This window comes from Synchiropus splendidus, chromosome 2 (genome assembly GCF_027744825.2).
Source record: "Synchiropus splendidus isolate RoL2022-P1 chromosome 2, RoL_Sspl_1.0, whole genome shotgun sequence".
NCBI classification, from domain to species: Eukaryota; Metazoa; Chordata; class Actinopteri; order Syngnathiformes; family Callionymidae; genus Synchiropus; species Synchiropus splendidus.
This window is the reverse complement of record NC_071335.1, coordinates 15,669,022-15,692,354: the sequence shown is the minus strand read 5'-3', so window position 1 is coordinate 15,692,354 and position 23,333 is coordinate 15,669,022. Positions and strand designations below refer to the sequence as shown.

Below are 23,333 nucleotides of genomic sequence, written 5' to 3'. Positions count from 1 at the left end.
GCTCAAAACACACTTACACGGATGTTCATTTCTCCTGCATTAACAGTGTTCTGGAGTTGAAACGTGGGACATTTCATAACAACAAAGAGGAAAATTAGAGACATAATTTGATGTGGAATAAAATGCAAGGAACACTAACCTTGCTGGTTTAAACTCCCAAATTCAGATGCAGAATTATTATTATTATTATTATTTATTTTCAATTTTTTTCTGTTATCAATGCCGCCAGACGGCAACAGTTTTTCGAGTGTTTTGTTGATCTTTCTCATGACTTTCACTGTCTCTTCTTTTTGGAAAATAAATGCAGGATGACTGAACAAATTTTCTCATTCAACCTTGGGTCATTGAAAAAAATCCCAACCTGAGTCATTTAGTCAACAGTCCTGCAGGAAAAAAAAACTTTTAATATGTAAATTTTGAAGTGAGATGTCGCGTCAGCCATTAGCTCTGTTAGCTCTATTAGCACTGTGGTGTAGACAGTCTTTGGCATCACAGGACAGACTAGGAACACGCCCTCATTCTGTCGTGAAGGTGTGTGGTCAAGTTAGAGGGGCATCAGGTTTAAAAACAACTGGAAGGTGGGCATTTCTTCGCTGTGAGTGCATGTGGGAAGAGGCTGCGAGTGATGGAGGAGTCAATGCATCATCATAGATCTACAGCGCATAGAAAGAATGTGACCGAATCCATGTGATCTCCTCACGTTGGTAGATTGTCAACACCTTCTAACGTCATCAGGACGCCCACCTCCATCTCCGGACTTATGAGGTGAAACTGGATCATTTCCCACGGTGCACCTGACACTCCCTCATGACACACCGCTTGAAAGAACACTCTCAAAAATCAGACTCAAAAGAGAGAAATGAATAAAAGAAAAGAGAAATGAAAATTCATTTGCAAGTCTGATCAGACTGATATTAATTCAAACAAGTCTATTCGCATGTTTTTATTAGCAAACGTTAAGTTGTTCTCCTTGTATTTATTTACGTCCAGAGTCAGATCAAAGAGGAATGAGTCAGTGAATAAATACTCTTATACTCTTTGGCCATTACTATCACTAAGGCAGCAGGGGTAGATGATGATGCGTGACATCACAATGGCAGGTGTCGATCAAATCCATCCTCACTGTAACATTTATCACCATGATAAAACTGTTTGCTCATACTTTCCGCTAAGACCAAAGTCATTGGTTGACATAAAGATTTATTGATTGTTTCATCATCAACAATGCTGTCAATCATACTGTTGCATTCTCGGCATAAAACAAAATTATATAACATGTAGTACTGACCTGGGCAAAGTGTGGCCCAGGGGCCATTTGCGGCCCTTTGAATGTGGTTTTGCGGCCCTCGTGAGGTCAGACTAAAACTATACCACTGATACAGTAAGTTGTCATTTTCTGTCATTTTTTATCCTGTTTCCATTTTAGCCAGTACTAGTTCAACAGTAAATACAGCACATTCATGACTAAACATTTGTTTCTTCTTTTCGTTTGTCATTTTAGTTTATTTTCCTCAAAATTAATTGAAAGAAAATTCAAAATATACATTTGAAATAATTGCCTTTTCATCTTATATCTTTGTAAAATGTAATTTTTTATATGGTTCATGCCATATTTACACTTCTTAATATCCTTGCTTCCATCCTTTTATGGTTGATCTCACCTTCATTGCTGAAGGTTTTTTTCTTCACGTCATAGTCATTGCCACCTTTATTTTGCCTTGATGGCCCCTCCCTCACAAGAGTTTATAATGTGGCCCTGTAGGAAATTTAACTGCCCACCTCTAGTATGCTGTGTAACATGTGGTACAAATCACAGATATCTGCGTCACAGTCAAAAATACATGACCACCCTGAGTCATAAACTAGCCACATATAAATGACTGCGATGAAGCTATTTTTCACTTCTCACTCTGCTTCGACCGAAACATTAACACTTGTTTGAAACAGGGAAGAGCGTCCTCCTTCAGATGTCATGCAACAGTCACATCTAAATATAAAAATAAAGACGGCTCTGGCTTGTAAATAGCCAGCAGCAGGTGCCAGCACCCCACAACGGCAGCTTAGTTATTAGTCAGCGATGGACATTTAATCTCCTGCTAAAGCTGACAACACACCAACATTAGCGGAGCATGTAGCTGGACGGAGGGAAGATAAAGCCCCATCTGGCATCATTTATCCATCTTTTAATTAATTTATTCGGGTGAGTGTGGAGCGGCAAAACTGAGGTAATAAATGAAAGGGTTTGAGGTAAGCGTCGAGTGTTATATATCAGAAACAGGAGTTATAGCAGAAACTTTATCACGCAGAGGAGTCAGAGGTGCAAATTCTGTATCTTCTGAATGTGCATTTTCATATATATTTGCGTGTATAACTCCAGCTTGACCTCATCTCCTCCACCACGTCTCCCTGTCACCCTTTCCTTCCTCCTCCTCAGCTTTCCCTCTTCCCCATATTTTCCACCATTTCTTCTTCCTCTGGTCGTCTTCTGTCTTGTACTTGAGCCTCCTCACCGGGTCGCTGGCGCTTTTCATATTGAAGTTCTCGAACTCCTCGTTCAACATGAAAGTTCTCTCCACCACTTCTGCGGACTCTTGCCAGTTGCTGAAACACTCGGAGCCGAGGCGGCAGATGTCCTGCACGGCGTTCGGAGACAGGACCGAGCCGTCGGGGCGCAGGACGACGACTGTGGGGACCTCCGTCACCCCAAACATGGCCTGAAGTTCCCTACAAAAGGCAAACAATCCTTGAAACAGAAGCAGCCTAAATGTTACATCAACATGCATTTGAAACAACTGAGGGCCACATAAAATGACTCGAGAGACGCGAATTTGACTTGTGCTGTCTTGAATTGCCCTCACACCACATGAACATGACCTTGAATCCTTGACTTATGATACAGCTTGGTGCACCTTTTTGGACCTTTTGCACTTGTTTTATACGTAATGTTTTTGTGTGTAACATTTTTATCGTACGGTGATAAAGATGTTTGGACTGATTTTTTTGTGTTCAATAAGCAATTTGGCCTTTAATACCACGTGACCATGACACACTTCGATGTTGCTGTGTCAAACTAAACCCTTTTCTGCATCCTGAAAGCCAGCAAACCTTTCCTTTTAGTGGGTCTGTGTGCGCTCATCATCCTTCCATCCAGCATGTTCTGTAATCTTGCCTGACCTTTGAGCCTCAATCTCTTCATTCTGACTGCCCTCTGCCCTGGTTGACCAGACTCAGCACTTGCGGTCAAGAGATTAACCCGTAAAGTCCCTCAACTTCCCAGGGAATACAGAAGGCTTGAGCGACCGAGTTCATTGCGCATCATTTCCACGGTGTGAAACAGGGACCTACGTCCTGTACGGATCCTCAAACGCCAAAAACAGGACCTTCTTGTGCAGCTCCTTCAGGAATCTCTCCTGCTGCTCCTCCGACTGGTCCAAGCTGCAGAGACGACACAGGCGTCACAAAATAAAGAAAAGTCAATGAGAACAGCAGCCGTCATGGCCGGCTTCTTTCAGAGAACCTGATGTAGATGAGTGCGAGCAGTTTGGGGTATTCGATGTAAGCCGGATCTTTTAGACGTTTGAAGAAATCGTTCAGAAGAGGCACAAACTTCTGGCACCTCTCGCTCTCCGTGGACGCAAAGAGCAGCAGGATGATGCGGTTTTCCAGAATCCCAACAATTTCCCGTTCCGTGTTGAGCTCGTCCTGGTCCCAGTTGTTCTCCACCAGCACCCGGTTGAGGAAAAGATCCACCATGATTACTTGGGGCTGAGATTCTGCAGAAGAAGATATCGCATCTTCAGTTTTCTGATTATACTCCCTTGTTAATGTTCAGTTGAAGTGGGACTCTTGAAGTACTTTTCAAAAACAGGATTTTCGAGTGCTCCATCAGGCAGTATGTGGAGCGTACAGAGTGGAATCCACGACTTTGACAGTTGTGTTTACAGCTAAAGATCTTCAGTGTGACTCAAAGTTTGGGACAGGAATAAATTCACCTCACATGCCTAAGACGGTGGCCACAGTGAATTACATCACCTTTACTAAAGTTTATCTGATCCACTGGAGATACTCTTCCTCATCTCTCAAGCAACAGTCATGATGTGTGTGTTATTTCTCCTACTGCTTCAATAGCAACAGGTCATTTCCACAGTCCCACTGCCTTTGTCATGTTTGGAATTTATAGTTTTGTTTATGGTTTTAGCATGTTAACCTTTTCGAGACTGTTATGTCCCCAGTATAGAGGAAGGAGGACACAACATGAATGTCTCCATTCTCCAAGCACTCCAGCAGCAAAGAAGGGCAAATTTAACACAAATATATTCAATGCTGACACAATGCAACCATTTCAATACAACACAAAACATATATGTAAAGTATAAGAGCAGAAATAGTCACAAACGGCTTGGTTCTCAAACAAAACTCTCAGTGAAACAGATGAAGCAGATGCGAAGATGACTACTTTACATTACAAAGAGCAAACAAATCTTCACATACTACTAAACTCAGGATGTTTGTTTGAACTTAAATTGAGGGATTTAACACAAAAAAAAATCAAAGGCAAAAAGAGACAAAACAAAACTCTGAGTATTAACACTGAGAAACAAACCAACACACAAAAGATTAATCACAAGGACCAACATTTCTGAAAAGCAAAAGTTATTGTCAATAGCATTACTCAGAATAGGTTTAGTACATTTAACAGATGCAAGTAAAGCAGAAACAAGCCAAACACGTGCACAAGCTAACGGCTAACGCGACTGGCAAAGCAACTGTAGTCAAGTAACACCAGGGCTGTGCGAGCAACAAAGTGAGGTTTTCAACAGTGAAGAAAACAGAAGCATTTGATATCACAAAGACGTTGGTGAGGGAGTGAAAAAGAGAAATTAAATTGTGACGTCGTAGCTGAGGTCACATGTCTTTTATCAGTCGGTCCAGCTCTCACTGAGTCTCTGGAAGCTGAGAATTGGCAGCGATAACATCCCAAATGAGATTTGAGCCGTGCCAGATCTATTTGAGACCGCGGCACACAAGACGTTGGTAGAGGGTGTAAGTGAAATGACCCCAAGGAAAAAAGAGGCTCTGGCGAGGCCGGAGCTGTAATGCCATATTTGAAAAGTAATTAAAGGATAATAAAACATTTTACGGTTAGCATCTTATTGAACAGTCCATTACCTGCTGTGAGGGAAAACACTGTGCTCACCTTTAAAGTGTGCAGCTTAAATAATCCCTCTGAGAGGCATCTTACTTGACTGAATGCAGTATTCCTTCTTTAAAATCGCTCATTCTTCAAATCCTCTGAGATCTAGCATCAGCCCTCCTGCAAGTTGTCCTGTATGGTTCACAGAGCGAGAGCACAGGTACAGATGGGCGTGTCCCGAGACTCTCTGTGTGTGTGTGTGTCTGTGTATTGAGGCCTGAGAAATCTCATTACTCTGAAACAGTCAGGGAGGGGCGGATTAAGGAAGTGAACAAATTGGATTGCAGTCACTGTTTACTGTGAAGAAAAAGAGTCACATTCATCTGACTGAAGCAGAAATGTTGGAGAACTTTTTTTAAGTTTCAAATGTGCCAAGTGTGTTACGTCCTCAAAACTGTATCAATAGAGTGTAATGTTCCAACACTGTCACCCATTTTCATCAGTGTCACTGTGGGCTGTAGCCCCTCCCAGTTGACCTCTGCATGTCTTTGAACCTGGAGGACCCAGAGGATCAGCATACATACAGACAGGACCCAAGTTCCTCCCAAACTCAGGGTTGCCTCCAGCTGCTGCATCTTGAACTGAATACTAAAATATTAATACCAAGTTTACCTTCACTCTCTTTTATCCACTGGTTCCTTTACATTTACCATTCTTTTTATTCATACCCAGTCTCCCTCGATCAGCCAAAAATATGCACCTACAGTGGTCGTTCATGAGGACAAAGAGGTACTCTGTGTTTGAAGTAAATAAGTAGTTGGATTAATGGTTAGTGGTTCCTGAGTCAAAAGTGCACCCATCATTTCATTGTTTCATGGAATTTAAAATGCAGTGGTACCTCGGTTCTCGACCACAATCCATTCCAGACGGCCGTTCGAGAAGTGATTTGTACGAAATCTGAATGGATTTTTCCCATTACAATGAAGGGAAAAAGAAATAATGTGTTCCAAGCCTTAAAATAGTCTTTTGTAGGAGTGAATGTAGAGTGTCTGCTGCAGGTGCGCTGTTCCTCTATGTGTGTGGCCGCTGCATGTGGGAGGGGTTGCCGAGTGAGTGACGTCTCTCCAGAAGTGAAGAGGTGCCCGGTGCGTGTCCAGCTCTGAATGTGCGCTTCTGTGCAGTTTGGCTGTGACAAAGTCATAAACCAAGTAACGCTCTGTCCCAGACTCGTCTCATCCCTGTCCCAGTGACAACAGGACATCAAACCCTGGAGTGAGCGCTCCAGCCTCGGAGGTGTGGAGAGCAAGCACCTCGCCTGTGACACTCTACCACGGTCCAGTGTGGAGACAGGAAAGATTTTACACCTCAATATGAAGAAAAATCAGTTAGTAAATGTAGCTAACTGGACACGTCTGCATACAGAGGCTGCGTTATACACAATAACAAAGCGCGTCGTGGGTCAGCTGATCACTCCGCGCACGTTGCGTTTTTCCGGCTTTTTTCGGGGGTGTTCGAGTTCTGCATTTTCGTTCGAAACCCGAAGCAAAAAAATCTCGAAATTTTTGTTCGAATTCCGAGACATTCAAAAACCGAGGTTCCACTGTATCAATTAAAACTCAAGCATTGTACGTAAGCCATTAGCTTGCCTGCAGCTAGTGTGTGAAAGTGTGTTAGGATGGTATGTTCACCTTAATAGAGTTAGCACCAGTGATATCTTTTTAGTATCGCGACCATATGTCATAGGTTTTGTCATGTTTTTTCATCCTGAAACTAGATTTTCACCACACGTTGAAGGCCACATACTGATGCTATGACGTAGCCATGTACACTAACCTGCTGTTTTAGTTTCAGTAGTTTCTTTTTTGTAATCCTTGTTACTTTTCTATACTTTTTGTCACCATAATTTTATCACTTCACATCTTGCTGAACTAAGACTCAGTTAAGGGAAGTTATTTGACATGCGTCAAGCTATAGCTGGCTACATTGGCTACATCGTGTTAGCGTCAGGAAAACAGTGTGCAGAGTATGTATTTTATGAGATTTTTATACCTTTATAGCGATGTAAAAAATGTTATAATGACGTCGCAACACTGCTTTTTATAGCTTATTTGGTTGCTTGTGTAACAGGTAATTGGTGCGTTTTATTATTTTTACTTCTCAACACGTGTCAATAGACGACATCTGCTATATTTACTTCATAGCTGGCTGTCAACCGGCGTATATTCTCTTCTACAGCTCATTATTTTCAGCATATGTAGCAGAAGTCAAGGCTTCTGCTTCATCCAGACACGGTGCTGTTTGGACCACAGGTTGTTTTTTGCCGTTGTTTTCATCAGAACATGGTTCTTTCAGAAACACAGATTCAGAGCCAGGATGTGGCATGTGGAGAAGTACAAAGGCCTTCGATAGTATGAGTCGAGAACACAGCACACACCGATACAAAAGTAGCTATTGATTTTCAGACGTCTCGGCGAAGAATACCTGCTTTAATCTCAGACGGGAGGGAAAGTAAATATAGAGAGAGAGTGAGAGATCTAATGGGATTAGACTGAGTCTCGGATACATGTGCAACTGCCAGCAGACTCACATGTACACACTCAACACCTTCATCAATATTTGTTTTGGTTCTCAAGCACCTTCAACAAAAGATTTCTTCCAGAGATATGAAGTGATAGACACACACACAGACGGCGGAGCAGAACAGCAGCCGCCTCCAATTAAAGGGAACGTCTCGACCGAGTGGCGAGATGTGCAGCAACACGACTGCTGGAGAAGGCAGCAGTTCCAGTCGGAGAGCACTCTGCGTTATGCATGATGCTTAAATGTCAAAACACCGCCGCGGATTCAAAGATGGAACTCGCTTTGCATCTTGATTCAAGATGCACATGCAAAGATCGAAACCAGTGCAGTACATTGATATAAATGAGGACACATATAAATGCAAGCACAACACAACCAGTTTCTTTTTTTATGTTTTATTCTTCTTTTTGTTCAAAATAAACAAAATGAAGAAACACACAAAGCTAAAAGGTATTTTCAACGAATATCAGACCAATACATGACGATGGGAACGATTTAAAGGCTAAAAAAATGCTTAAAAGCTATAACAGTAACTGGGTCATCCACCTCGGTGTTTAAAGTTGAGGCGGTTCACTTCCCTTTATCGCAACTTTGGTTGGTTAAAATAACAGATTCACATCACTGTCAGAGTGCAAATACTGACTGGTTAAAAAAACACTGCAGGCGTTGATGGTATTCCAGAACCGAACCTAGCTCTAGTCAACTCACACAGAGAATGAAAAAAGAAGATGATCATTATAGGTGACAACGCCGGGTTGAACATAAAATATCCTCATTTAAATTGGTTTTTTTTTTTCTTTTCATACGTGATATAGACATTCTGTTGAAGCAGTTTTTGTAATTGGGAAATTCCCAAAATGGGATGACAAAGTTGACCCACTTTTTAAACCAGGCGTTACAGACAAAGAAATCCACATGATTATGACCGCCTCCCTCTGATGTTAAGGATTCCATCACTGCCTTTCAAAAGTGATGAATATAAGAGCGGGTTCGGCAGCAGCATCAGGGGGCGGAGGCCGCATGACTTCCATCAGCGGAAACCTCACGCTGCTCCACACGGAAAGATCTCAGGAAGAAAAGCGCAGGATTAAATCATGATTCATCCTCCATTCAGATGCCTTTTCTTCATGTTGGGCCTGACTCATTAACCAGCCTGTTTTCAGACACTTGAGTCAGCTGTCGCTCAACTCGCCCACGACCCCGCAGCGCCGCCTCCGCTCAACACTCTTTCACCTGACGCCTTATTTCTAATTACAGAGTCAGGTTGTGGAGACGGGCTGCAAAACAAGGACTGAAACTCCCTGAAGCCTCTATTTGTGAACAGGAAGGTGAGTCAGGTGATTAGCAGTCGATCACCTACACGTCGAGCAGCACAGAAGAAGAACTGCTCTTCACTTACGGACCTGTGGTTTGATCCTGGGGGGATACTTTGCTGAGGTCTAATTTAAAGCTAGTCAAATCACTTTGCTGAACTCGTTTGATGAAGCGACTCTTTCATTAAGTTGTAATAAATAAACGGATGCTGCAACTACCTCCTCAGGAGTGACCTCTGCGTCCAGCAGGAGAGAAATGTTCAGAGGGAAGACTTGTTCCCTCATCAGCACCAGCATCTTCCTAACTCCAACATCCACCTTTCTGATGATCACAGCTTTGTTCCGTCGCCCCCAAACTATCCCCACTGGCTGCAGAGTTTCACAGCTCATCCCTCGCGCTCCAGTTCTCCAACTCTGACTGCAGCACGTCAGAGTTCTGAGCCTCGAAGCTCAGCTCCTCCTGCTCCTGGCTCTTCCTCGACTTGGCTCGGTCCCAGTCTGTCGTGACCGTCTCATTGTCCCAGACAACAGATGTTTCGGTGTCACTGATGTAGCCCGGGTCTCCTGTGTAATGGGTCGGATACACCAGGAGCGGCTCTGCAGAAAACGCGCGCAGGTCGCGGTGCTCAAAGTGTTCCATGTACTCTGAACTGCGGAGCGAGAACAGATGGGGTCAGATGAGGCGAGGAGACCGGGGGGAAACAGAAGCCTTACGACTCACACTGGATGTTTATCGTACATCACGGGGAGGAACTCATCCACGGGCAGCATCTTAGTCAACGGTTGGGCTCGGAGGAGTTTCTCTGCCCCTTGTAATGACATCATGTATCCTAAAGTCCAGTAGGAATAGTCGGCTTCCACTAGATTGTGAAGGTTTGGCACAGACTTCTCTGGATGCTCCACCTGCATTCGCTTCCTCCCGATATATCTGTGTAAACAGGAATTGGAGGTCATCATTAAAGCTACTGTGGATATGGATCGGGAGAGACAACAGCCACTAAACAGGAGTCGGCACCCAGAGGCTTCTTTAGCTCCAAACTTATTGGTTATTGACTCAGAGTGGAGGCGTGAGTTGACCAGAGTTTTCATCTCTGGTGTGTCACATACTGTAGGGTCAGCACTGTGGGCACTGACCTGCAGACTAGGGGCATAGTGACGCATAAAAAAAAAAACAGTGACCTTGTTTGGTTGCAGAATTTGCCCAGTACATTGAGCCACAGCAGAGGTGTAAAGCCAAAAACAAAACACCTAAAATAAAAACTACAATTTAAGTAACATCCCTCATTGAATTTTAGATAAATATGGATCTTGGTACTGTTGCAGTGCATTATGGGTGTGTCTTTTTATTGGTGTAAGCCCCAATTTTCAGAGTTTATAACGTGCAATAGTGCTTCATTATACATCCTCCGCCCATCACCACTTATAATAGCCAATTTAAAATGATGTCAAAGGAGCGACACAAATATCACACACAGGGCGTCGAGAAGAACAATGTGAAAACAAGTGCTAGTCAAGCGTTAGCATCAGCGTCAGTCAAAACCTTTTGGAAAATGTGTCACAAAAAATAGATTTTTTCTGCATTAATATCTTTTATTTGATCAGATATAACTAAGACTTGTGCGTCTGAAATCTGATGATCATTTCAGATTAATATAGGTCGTATAATCAAACAAGAGTTGGACCCATAGAATCTGAATCTCCTCAGATGTTTCTTCCGTCGACGCTTACATGAATAATGAAATGGATTGTCTGCCTCCGTCTGAGCATTTTCTCCCCACAGTCTGAGCCTGGCTGCATGTGTGAAATTGTATTTGACAGATGGGAGAATTTGACTGTGGAAGCACAATAATCCACTCTGTTTACTACACGCTGCTTTCTCGACGCTCATTGGGGCAACACTCACATCAGATCCCAGTCCAGCTTGTGCCTCGTCACCTCCTGCAGCAGCGCCTGCAGACGTCGCTTGAAGAACACCTCGAAGCGAAGGTCGTCCTCGATGACCAGGGACCTTTGGAGCCCTCGATCCACAATCTATGGAATCAGAAGACTTAGCAATTGTATTAACATAAAACCAGGCTCCTATATGATGTTTCGGGCGTTGTTCTACTGAGCCACTCTGGAGCCGAGACAGAAAAACAAGCTTATTTCATGCGAGGCTTGCGCGTTTATTCAAACATGAAGAAAGCATCCTAATTATTCCCAACAAGCTGCTTTTTATTTTCCCCCGAGTTCACACGCCGCGTCCGTGAGAAGCAAATGTTGCCCACAGATGGCTGGCAAATGAGGGGAACACGTGGAAGTTGACTGCTGATCGCACTTCTACATGGCAACCATTTGCCTTCACCTCACCTCTTTCCAGATGTTGTAGTGGGACAGGAAACAGCCCAGTTCACCTTTGGTCAGGGGCCGACCATGATACGGGTCTTTGTAATCGGGCAGCATCTTGATCCCCATCGACTCAATGTCGCTGGTGTTCAGCGCCCTGAATCCAAGAGAGAGATCATTGAAACTTATACGAACGACACGAGCGGCTTTGCAACTGCAGCCATCAGCCTCATAACAATGGTGCTTCAAGGACAAGCCAACAACTGAGGATCACAGCCACATGAGCACAGAGTCTACTGTTCTTTGTAATTCCATTCTTCACAGGAGAATATTGGCCACACAGTTCTGATGCTCTCATCCCCATTATTTCACTGTGGCCCACACAAATTCACTGGGATTCACCTGAGATGCCACTGATACCGTCTGAGCCGATTGTTCACAGAAAAAAAACACTGTCTTCTTGACACATTCAGGTCTGTCATGTTCCAGCTATTGCAGCGTAATACAAGCTTCACTATAAGTAGCTTTCAACTGACTTTCAGTGATGGCCTGCATTGCCAAATGTTTTCTGCTAACAAATCCAAGGCATTTTTGGCTGACAAAAACAGATTAACTGAATTTAGTAACGGCAAGACACTGCATTCTTATGACCGTTATTAGGACCGACCACAAATACACAACGCAGCTTCTTTAAAAATCAATAAATAAAGTTAGTCGTAAAGATTTGTGCACATTTGTGGAGCCGTGGATGTAAATCCTATGCATACATATTTTTCATATTTTGGATGGCTTGCCTTCTTTGTGACTGAAATGGTTATGGAAACCTTTCATCTAGCTTACGGGTTATTTGCAAGCAATAAATAAGCTTACATAACATTTTTGACAACAAAATAGTGAGGTAGCTGCACTGACTGACAGTAGTGTGCCATTGAAAGTACCAAGTAGGAGGGAGAGTGGGAACCAGTTGGCTACATGAATAATGAGAGGATGATATGTCATATGCACCATAGGAAGAACCATTTTGGATGAAGACAGAATTTCAGACGGCTTATTTGTTTTATATGTAGCAGGTGAGTCTAATGGGAGGTTTGCATGGTTGTATGTTACTGGACATTTTAAGTTTGGGCAGATTTAAAGTTAAGCAGAGCCTAGGGGTAAAGCATTTGTTGTTGCCTCTTGGTGCCTCCTGCTGGACGTAGAGGTCACTCCTGAAGAGGTAGTTGCAAAGATCACATCTTCTGGGTTTCCGAGGCCACCATCCGTCCATTGCCCTCTGAAACATCACCTCTTGAGAATCTTGAGTGTATGGCAACTTCAGCTACCATCATGTGCGTGTAAATAAGATGATTTAGCAAACAATACGTGGTACAAAATTCTAAGGAGGATGGAGGGAGATGACCAGCTCACATGAGCAACCACTGAGCATCCCAGAGATGAATTACGTGGCTGAGGGAGTCTTTTAATGACATTATATATAGTGACTCTTCCTCGGCCCCTGAACTTCCTCTGCTCATCAATCTCCTTCACGGGCGCCGTGCAGCGATAAATCATTCAGTCACATAAGAAGCAGAGAATGAGAAACGTACTTGCCATCCACTGCAGCAACAACCTTACAGCTGAGCTCCTGCTCGTACAGAGTCCTCAGCATCCGCTCGCGCCGGTCGGATCTCCGCGCCAGATTGATCATAAATATCTTGGAGGGGAAAAAACAACTCTTACACACATATCAGCAGTAACTGAGAGTGAGTTTACGAGCGAGCACAAGACTGTACCTCATCAAAGCCCATCTTGTCAGGCTGCTTCGGTGAAGGAGACACGAAGCCAGAGGGCTCCAGTGGAGGGTTTTTCACTTTCAAAGAGAAACGTGCCGTTACAAAGGGAATGCATAATGCGCCAGGCACATGTTGCGCCAAACGGACTGTAAACTAACCGTTTCACTCCCACTACGATTCTTAGGAAGTCTTTGAATGACATTAAAAACAATGCAAAATGAATATTGAAATTAAAATTTAATTCTCGGTAAAATAAAGTATCTCCTGCAGTAACTGATGCAGCCGGAACCCAGACTACTTTTTTTTTCATCAATTTCTTAACTGCGTAACATGTATATTCCAGCCAAATGAGCAGAACAAAGGGACAGCTCATATGAAGAGGCTTGAAGTTGGAGGCCACATGGTTCAAACACATGGAGAGCTGCACATACTGGATGCAGAAGAGACCAGGAACAGACAGGATTGGTGTGGACAGAAAAGACTCAAGAATCAAGATGAACACATTTTACTATAATATGCTGAGTAAAACATATATAAAAAGACTCTTGCGATATTGTCAATTGTTGAACTTTTTGAAGACGAACCATTCAGATGTAGACAGAGACGCTCAGGAGACTCACCCATGACTTCCAACTGTGTGTGCAAGAAGCTCTCTGCCTCATCCTGCAGCGATGCCTGGGCTCTCACCGGCACAGGCAAATAGCCATATGTTTCCTTATTGCAAACATACATCTGCACATCTGAAGACAAAAGAAAACACCAAAATTAACACCAGCAAGAGTAAATAAAAAAATCTAGTGGTACTGAGACTACTCAGAATGCTACATTTAAGGTGGACAGTCACAGAATTAAATGAAAAAAGGGAAAAGAACTAGTTAATAGAAGACTTGCTTTGTCGTTTCCAACCTCGAAATGGTCAGAAGAGAGCTATCAATGCTGGATCACTGGTCAGATGCTAATGCTAAGTGTTGCAGTCACATGACGTGCAGGCCCTAATTTCATTGGCTGAATCGGCCCTGATTTTAAGAAGCAGCTGAGACCAGCTGTGGTGTCAGAACTTCAGACAAGCGGGCACATTTTGAGCGCTTTAATTTAAATAAAATGTTTCGGTTTTTGTGTGCTTTTACTGTATTTTTTTATTCCCTGTTTCCCTGTCTGTTGTTTCCGTTTCCTTTGTTTCCTCCAACGTCACAGCAGCGCAGCTGGAACTCATCCGTTCAAGCTCGCTAATTTCTACACCAGATGGTTGTTCCAGGTCCTCGGTAAAGTTAACTTACGATAGTGTGTGCCTTGTCTGCCGCTTCTTTGGTTTCTTCTTACTTTATCTTCCATCCTATTCTATCAGCGTTTGTGCTTGTGTGAGAGTTTTTCTATTCATGTCTTGTTTTCTCTTTGTTGGCTTTTTCTTCCTAGCGTGTGTGTTTGAGTCTTCCACCACTGAGTGCCTTTCTTTGTTTGGGCCTCGTGAGTTTAACTGAGTGTGTTTTTGGTTATCCCCATTAGTTAGACCGTCCTTCAGTGTTTCCTTTGCGCCACGTTTTGGTGGCGACGTCTTTACTTCCTCGTTATATATATATATATATATATCTGGAATCTGACCTGCCATGCGTGCGGAGTAGGCAAAAACGATGACATCATCCAGGGCCCAGCTATACTCGGGATGCGGAGGGTAAAAAGCCAGTCGACGAGACGCCTCCTTCCTCAGGTCCACCAGGTAGGTGGAGTGCACCATGGGGACAGCGAAGCAGCCTCGACGCTCCAGTTTTCGGATAGGCATGTAGGCGGGCGTCCGTCTGTAATAACCCTGAGCAGCATAAACAAACACAGCTTTTTTTACAACTTATTCCTGCACAGCATCGAGGCTACAAGTGACCGAAGGCCGTGGCAGACTTGACTGTTTTTTGGGAAAAAATACAAGGCAGGAGTATTTTTTTCAGATGGATGCGAAGCGGATGTGATATATTATCCATCATGGACTCGAAAATCTACTCATCCTCTGCAGCTTATCTCTGACAAGCCTAAGCTGGGGGGCGGGGGGCAATCCCGGACAGTGGGTTCACTGCTGCCAAACATGGGTTTGACACACATTCCACTCTCTATATGGTGAAGTCTGTGTGTGGAAACATGTGAAGCACAGGGGACACAGCTGTGAGGAACCTTATTAAAGCTTTCACGTTGTAGAGAAGGGAATATTATTTCATTCACTGGTTGACTGTACTTCATACAGTACACCACTGATGCTACCTGAGAGGTCATGCCACACCAGAAGTTGGAGTAGGCCGCTCTGGACTCCAACATTGGGGCGACCACTGTCTTGTTTACGCTCATGAGCTTCCACAGCACATCCGGGTCGGTGAGAAGGTTGTCACAGTCGACCACCTGCAGAGACGAGGAAAAGGGCATCATATCGACGCGCATCTCAGAGACGTTCACACGCAGGAACACACAAAATGTCACCCGGAACTCTCTGGAATTGAACAGACTCCCGCTGCGCGGTTTGATCAATGACAGCGGGGAATACGCTGATCTGTTTCAGCCATGTCTCCGCTTGAATCTTTAATCATTCCTGCCGCCTTCAGATGGAGCTGGTTATGCCGCCTGTTCAAGGTAAATGCTGCGCTTCAATCACAACTCTCAAAACAAAGTCTCAACCTGTAATCATTTTAGAAAACCCAATTTCAAGTGGCATAACGATTCGGCATTGTCATACACTGGAGGTATTTATGAGTAGGAAACTACTTTGCCATTTTAAAAAGCCGTCACCCTGACTGCATTCTGAGAAGAGGCACTGAACAAGAGGATTCACTTTGCATAGCCACGCATGCGTGAACACACACTTGAAGAATCCATTCAAAAAAATGATTCACACAAGCACTAAAACGCGCCTTCATTACCAGGTTTTTTACATTCAAAAGCACAAATAAGCTCTGGGTCCTTGAATCAGCTTCTAAAATGATGAGGCAACACTGAGCATCGCTGCTGTTGGAAATATAAAACGGTGATAATTTCTTCAAGAGCTTCACCACTTCAACAATGATGAAGTTATTCATTGGACTTTGAGGAATGCTACAACAGCGGCATGAAGCTGCCGATCCTAAAACAAAAAGAACTGCTCGAAGGAGTTATGTTTTTAACAGATACATATTTAAACCTGCCTTTCGTCGTCCTCTTTTATTCAGGGGATCAATCCTGCTCATTCCAGAGGCTCATTCACGATATTGTTCTTCTGAGCGCCTTCCACTCCTCCCAGAGCTTTTGATATTGCTTTTGCCAAAATGTGTGGCCCAACCGGGAATCGCCCACTGTTACTTTTCTCTGACCTCGGTGCCAGAATTCCGAGTTTTGTGACCAATGTTTCCCATCGAAAATAAATGGGAACTGGATTCACCACATCAGAAATTTGCCTCGACTTCAACGGCTCGCAGCTCTCCCGAACTCAGCGAAAAGCTCATAACGCAGCCGCACTCGTCCGCTGACGTCCTAAAAAAAGATCAGAGCCAAGTCATATTGTTTGCTCAAAATCGGGCTCAAAGCACCAGAGATTTGGCAAAAATCGAAAAGCAAGAGTGGGCAATTAAGCTGGTTGGAGTGGAGCAGAGGAGGAAAAAAAAGTTTTGCATTTTCTATACTGCGATTGTGGCCAAACAGAGGGGCACTGAAGCATGAAAATCTCCAGTTTTGTCGTCAAACTTGTCCTCTCTGGTAAAATGTACTCAGAATTACAGATGCACTTTCAGAATTTCGGCGAGAGTCGAAAATGTGCGACAACCGCGACATCTGGCTCCATTGAAAATGCATTGGAGCTCACTGGCTGCTGCTCGGAAATCGTGGCGAAGTAACTCATTTTCAACTTGCCATCCTGGCCAAACCATAGACTGTAGACACATGAAATTTGGCTCAGTTACAGACAAAAGCCTCAGGATTCTCACGGTGTGCCCATTTTTTCGCTATCTGCTACGGTTCCGATAACAGATAGCAAACAAACACTGGTCATGCACAGTGCATTCACAAGCTGTTTATGCATAAACAGCAATGTCTAGTTTGAATTTGGAAGAGGGTGGATCACTCAGTGACCTTCTTTGAGTTAATGACTCTATATATATACATATGTGTGTGTGTGTGTATATGTGTTTCACTAACTGTTAAAACAAAAACACCACTGAGCAGTGGCTTAGTGAGACGCCTTACAGCACGACCAAATCATAGACTTCACTTCAAAAAGATGAATTTGAAAATTCATTTGATTCACAAATAAATATGTTCTGCAGAGCAGTTTCTTTTGTTTTCAGCAAATCTGAGACAGAAATTCTTCCCTTTTTCTTGTTTTTCCATGCAGGCGAGACAGAGATCTGTATTCAAGGCTTGTGACTGTTTATGATTCAATGTTTACCAAGTCAGGAGGAGCTTGGATGCACACAAACTATACAGATGACCTTTCAGCAGGACTCCTCGTTGAGATGCTGAACAATAGCAACATACCAAAAAGTAGTCAGCCCAGATCTCCCGCGCTGTGTCCAGCGCCGCCTGACGAAGCTTCATTACGTGTTCGTAGCGCAGAGTATTCCAGTGCTTCGGTCCATGCTCATCTTCGAAGGCACTGGGATTAACAAAGAGACTTTGTTCGAAACATTTTTAACAAGCAAAGAAAGGTGCTCATTACACTCATGACCAACAGACGTCTCACCTGGGTTCGTCTGAAGGTCTCCATTCCACATAGTGATAGTAGTTCTGCACCTGGATGAGCCACTCTCTCAGGATAGCTGTTGTGTTGTCCACGTTGTGATCTGTCGCCACCCTGCGGTACATAAAGGAACAGCATTCTAATGAGCCATAGCATTACTATCATGATTGTGGATATAATAATCATATGCGATTATTGTTACAAAATCATATTGAAAAAGGGAGGAATCCGACAGGACTGAATGTAGTGAACAACGGCATGTTCATGTTTTACATCTCAAAGGATTTCCAAGGAGACATGGCTTCTTTCAACTCCAAGTGATGTGCAAAATTAATTTAGTCGCCAGCTGTAGAGTGTTGATGAAATAAGTGAGTCCCATTAATAAAGTCCTCTGAACTTTTCACAGTCATTAAAACTGCCTTAAGGAATGTGATATGCACTTGTGTGAGCGGTTTCTCCGTCAAATCAACTGACACCAACAATTCATACGCACAATTTAGAATTGTTTTTCAACGCGTTTTATCAGTCTGTGAGAGGAAACCAGAGTGCCACGACGAAGGCTGCTCCACTGTGCCACCTATCATGAACTCTTTTCATTTTAAACTTGTCATTATTTTGTGTGTCTACTAATTTGTATATTATTATTATCATTTATAGCAGGTCTGGCCAACCCTCGGCTCTTTCACCAAATGAGCCGCCCAACAGGCTGCGATTTTGGTCAAGTTGCTATTGAGATGATCATTTATACAGGGAATAAGATGACAAAGCAAGAGCGAAATGTCAAAATATTGTTCAAAGATCTTGACTTGCGTTTAACTTTGAAACTTAAACAATAAATCTCTATATAATGTTATATATATATATATATATTTTATATATATATATATATATATATATATATATATATATATATATATATATATATTGGCCTTGATCAACACTCATCCTTACAAAGGCACCACAAGCAGCTTCAAAGCCTTCAACAATCTATTTCAAGCTGTATTGAAATACCAGTACTTCAAAGCTGAGATGTCTGTAATACAACAGGCAAGACTGGTGCAGACTGATAATTCAGCCACCCACTTGATGGCGGTTTTATTGAGATGTAATAATGTTGCAATATTTGCTGACAAACTTGATACATGTTGAGCCTTGGATTAACACAGGAATCAGTGTCTATCTTCGAAAACGGTGCTGACATACTTTTTCTTAAGACTCAGTGTCTTTATGGGATTAACGCTGTTCATTGAAAGACTTGCTTGAACTGTACGACGTTCACCCCCTTTTTGACTCTTGATCAAGCAGATCACTGCCCTCTGTGACACCGTGACAAAAGAAGAGAGGAGGGGGAGCAAATGTCAGCCGTCTGTGTTATGACAACAAATCCGTGGGCAGAGAACCAGACGGGGAAGGAATGTGAATCTGCCAGAGAACTTGATTTACAGCGCATCGTGTCCAGAGTGACACCCAACGCGCTGCAAATGATGGTCTTTCACCTGCATGATGTGTTTTCACACTGCGCCGCCATGTCAACACCTACATCCCAAAGGTCTGTGACTCTGCCTATCACAGCAACAGTTGGAGAAAAAACGGTGACGTTTAAATGCACCATAGAGGACTGTAAAAGTGATTTATTAAATACTCTGCATTGCTTGAATACCAGTTATGGAACTGAGCCTAAAGGATATGAAATCCAAGCAGGAGACAGCAAGGATTTATCTGGGGTTTTTGATATAGATTTCTGCAAGTCCCTGCAGAGAAGTTCATCCATAGCTATGCGGGTCTGAGCCAGGTACTTCATCATCACCTGTCAAGCAGCAGGTACCAACTGGTGAGACTTTCTCTTCATAACTGTATAGAAAAACACTCTAAGTGTGAGTATATTAATGACACAGATCTTTGCCAGGACTACATTAAATACATAAAAGATGGCTTCACGGTACTCTGTACAATCTGGAAAAGTGATATTTTAGCGTTCCCCCTTTGTATCGAAACGCATTCAAACGACAAAATAATTTTATTTGTTTCTTATTTTCACATTTTAGCAATATCTCATATGCAGATATAGACGTCATTTGCAATACTATTTTGCACTTATCGGTCCATTATCGGCCCAGCCGATGTTCGTTTGTGTGTTAAGGAAATAGTCTGGCACTGAACACCCTCCCCAGATCAACTTGTCAACTGAGCATGACAGGTCCCTCACACCTGTTCAGTGTGGCAGTCTGACTCACCCCCACTGCCACCTGGGCTACGATCGGCATTTGCATTAATGGCCCATTAACCTGGGGACCGTTTCCAAGTAAACACATTCTCCATTAACATAATACTGACCCAGGGGCTTTTCACACGGATTTTGTCTCGGGTGGCCTGAGTCTGATTCCCCCCCTGCTGTGCAGTCTCACACCTCTGTGCCTCAGGAGATGTCCTTTTTTTCATCACTTTATAACACGACGAGTTATTGTCCTCCACAGTGCTGGTGAATACCTGCTCCTTACCATCCTTGTCATTCAGCTCATCTGATATAAGCCTGAACTCCAACCCAACTCACCGGAACTGATGAACTGATCACCACAGTGTCATTTTCTTCATCCCAGTGCCCAGAATATCGGCCTAATAGCAGTTTTCGATGACCCTAAGCCACCAAATATCGGTATCGGCCCTACTTCAGGCCACATCACATGAAGATAAGACATTAATAATTGCTATTGTAATGCTCTTATTAAACACACGTACTGTATGTTACAAGTAAAAACACTACATCAACAAGTTACACAAAAAACATTTCAGCTTGTGATCTACTTCTAAATGACCCGGTCACAACGACCTTCCAACCTTGTTTGTTATTGTTTTTCTCTCAGCAGCCGGTTCTGAAACAGAGGCTGCAATGTAGTGGCTGAGATACGATACACAAAGCATCTTTAAACTGCTGAAAAATACTGAATAAAAAGATAAAACTTCATTTAACCTAAGCTACTTTTGTTGAATAATATAACAAACATGACTCCACATTTCTTCACTACATAGCAGGATGCATTGCAACAGTTGCATGAATCCATATTACACAGTCTTTAGAAGGTAACATCACTTCTGAACAAGTTTTTAAAACGGGGCCAGTATCAAGAGTATGGGCGACATTCTGAATGCACATCATGCAGTCAGCATAACTGTCCCATCAGACTGATGGAATTACACTTTATGTATTACATATTATGAAGTAATCTAATTGGTCTGATGTGAGGAGGACAATAGCTTGGCGACAGGAAGCCTGTAATTATCCATATTATCATGATCAACCACTGTGACTGGTTGAATGGGCTGCAGAGCATCATGGGAATTGTTCAGGCTCATTTCAAATCACTGTTTATTGTTGAGAGTGATGGCACCTCACATGTTATGCAACGTTTGTCATTTAAAAAAACGCTGACCTCAACTGTTAAGCTCAGATGAAGGTACGGTGGTACCTCGGTTCTTGACCACAATCCATTCCAGACGGCCGTTCGAGAAATCTGAATCGATTTTTCCCATTACAATGAATGGAAAAAGAAACAATGCGTTCCAAGCCTTAAAACAGTCTTTTGTAGGAATAAATGTAGAGTGTCTGCTGCAGGTGCGCTGTTCGTCTATGTGTGTGGCCGCTGCATGTGGGAGGGGTTGCCGAGTGAGTGAGGTCTCTCCAGAAGTGAAGAGGTGCCCGGTGCGTGTCCAGCTCTGAATGTGCGCTTCTGTGCAGTTTGGCTGTGACAAAGTCATAAACCAAGTCACGCTCTGTCCCAGACTCGCCTCATCCCTGTCCCAGCTCCAGCCCACAACAGGACATCAAACCCTGGAGTGAGCGCTCCAGCCTCGGAGGTGTGGAGAGCGAGCAGCTACCCTGTGACACTCTACCACGGTCCAGTGCGGAGACAGGAAAGGTTTCACACCTCAATATGAAGAAAAAACAGACAGTAAATGGGACACGTCTGCATACCGTTATCCACAATAACAAAGCGCGTTGTGGGTCAGCTGATCGGTCTGTGCACGTTATGTTTTTTCCGGCTTTTTTCGGGGGTGTTCGAGTTCTGGATTTTCGTTCGAAATCCGAAGCAAAAAAATCTCGAATTTTTTGTTCGAGACGTTCGAAAACCGAGGTACCACTGTATTAGTTTTCTTTATTGGGGAAAATCCTGAAACCAACACTAATAGTCACATGCTAATATCGGGCGAATAATAATATCGGTTGGGACACATTATCAGACATCCATAATTATAATCCATCCAACACATCTTATCATCAGTAACCAGCGCTTTAAATAAAGTTAGAATTGTGTTTTATATATGGTTAAGCAACAGACCCCTAAAGGCATATTACCAAACTGCTTCAACAGCGTTTAAAACAAACTGTGGCAGCAGATGTTCTTTAGACAGATCAAGTGCCTCTCTAAAGGGCTCGGCTGGAACTGGACCTGCTCAGGACGAGACGCAGCATCCGGGGGCTGTTAGTCAGCGGTAGAAAGTTGGTGGAACTGGAGCACCAGTCAGGGAAGGCGGGAGGAGTGAAAAGAGGGAGGGGAAGGGGAGAAACGGAGGAGCTAAGCAGAGGAGACTGAATGGAACTTTTCATCACCACTTGTCAAAGCAGCTGCAGTGGCTCATGTGTATGAAATTAATACACATAACATATGTAATGTGTACGTTTGTCAGGTCTGACCAGCTCCACACCTCAGTAGCTCAGTTGTTCAGATAAATTAAATGCCGCAATAACAGTTTTGAGGCAGATCAGCCACACTTTCAGACAATTTAAGTAGACATTTCAATGACTTCATAGACACATACCACAGCGAGACGCGGTCCTTCGGGTAGTTGAGGCGGTCGATGGCTCCGAGGACCAGCGGTAACGAGTGCGCGGAGTTGCGGCAGAGCAGCGCAAGGACGACCCTGGGAGCGAGGAGGGGAGACTCGGGGCTCCAGCGCTCCTCGGGGAAATATCCCCGGCTGCAAGCCAGCAGGAGGACCAACAGCAGGGCAGGCAGCAGCGCTGTGGCCCGGAGCATGGCAGGGAGAGACACGAGTTGGTGACGCGGCGCGCAGAAGGATGAACAAACCTGGTCCGGCTGTTGTGTTATGCCGACAGAAGCGACATGGCGACGCTGGCTGCATTAAAGGGATCTTCTATTGCGCGTGCATTGGCGCTGCGAACTTCCCAAAGGCCATCGCGGATATCCCGATATTAATTGATTAAAAATGCGGCCAACTATCTTAATGTATGAAAATGTAGTAATACATGTGGAAGAATCTAAGCATCTGCTTTGTTCTGCGCATTCTGCCAAGTAATGCATCGGTATGATGTCCTCCCCTTTAAGGAAAGCTCCAGCTGCAGCCGAGAGGAAGCGGCAGGGGCGTGTCCTTGTGATCTGAGGCCTGCAGGGCTGTCATCACATTAGAGCTCATCTCACTTTCCAACGTTCTTCATTTAGACATCTGTCCTTATCTTAGCCATTCTTTTTATTCCTAAGCGCTTTCAATTTCAGTTCACCGCGGAAAACAAA

The 23,333-nt window shown here is 43.6% G+C and overlaps 2 protein-coding genes across 4 annotated transcripts; both read right to left on the bottom strand.

The window, feature by feature from the left end:
- Window positions 1–1,106: 1,106 nt before the first annotated feature.
- LOC128754428 (nucleoredoxin-like protein 1) lies at window positions 1,107–5,378 on the bottom strand. Of its 3 annotated transcripts, none has more exons than XM_053857038.1 (4): window positions 5,243–5,378; window positions 3,518–3,773; window positions 3,346–3,435; window positions 1,107–2,724 (listed from the first exon to the last, which is right to left on the bottom strand). In XM_053857038.1, the coding sequence occupies exons 2-4, from the start codon at window positions 3,751–3,753 to the stop codon at window positions 2,385–2,387; spliced, it is 666 nt and encodes a 221-aa protein (XP_053713013.1). In that variant the 5' UTR covers window positions 3,754–3,773; window positions 5,243–5,378; the 3' UTR covers window positions 1,107–2,384. The 3 variants fall into 3 exon arrangements, with proteins under 3 accessions (XP_053713013.1, XP_053713012.1, XP_053713011.1); XM_053857037.1 differs by having other exon boundaries at window positions 5,170–5,372; XM_053857036.1 differs by having other exon boundaries at window positions 1,108–2,724; window positions 5,198–5,372.
- A 2,813-nt stretch (window positions 5,379–8,191) lies between these two features.
- LOC128753945 (procollagen galactosyltransferase 1-like) lies at window positions 8,192–22,887 on the bottom strand. The gene is made up of 12 exons (XM_053856186.1): window positions 22,621–22,887; window positions 17,809–17,919; window positions 17,604–17,721; window positions 15,369–15,503; window positions 14,724–14,928; window positions 13,745–13,864; window positions 13,125–13,201; window positions 12,939–13,045; window positions 11,377–11,509; window positions 10,931–11,058; window positions 9,749–9,955; window positions 8,192–9,677 (listed from the first exon to the last, which is right to left on the bottom strand). Exons 1-12 carry the CDS (start codon window positions 22,836–22,838, stop codon window positions 9,407–9,409), a joined length of 1,830 nt encoding a protein of 609 aa, XP_053712161.1. The 5' UTR covers window positions 22,839–22,887; the 3' UTR covers window positions 8,192–9,406.
- Between the last annotated feature and the right edge of the window lie 446 nt (window positions 22,888–23,333).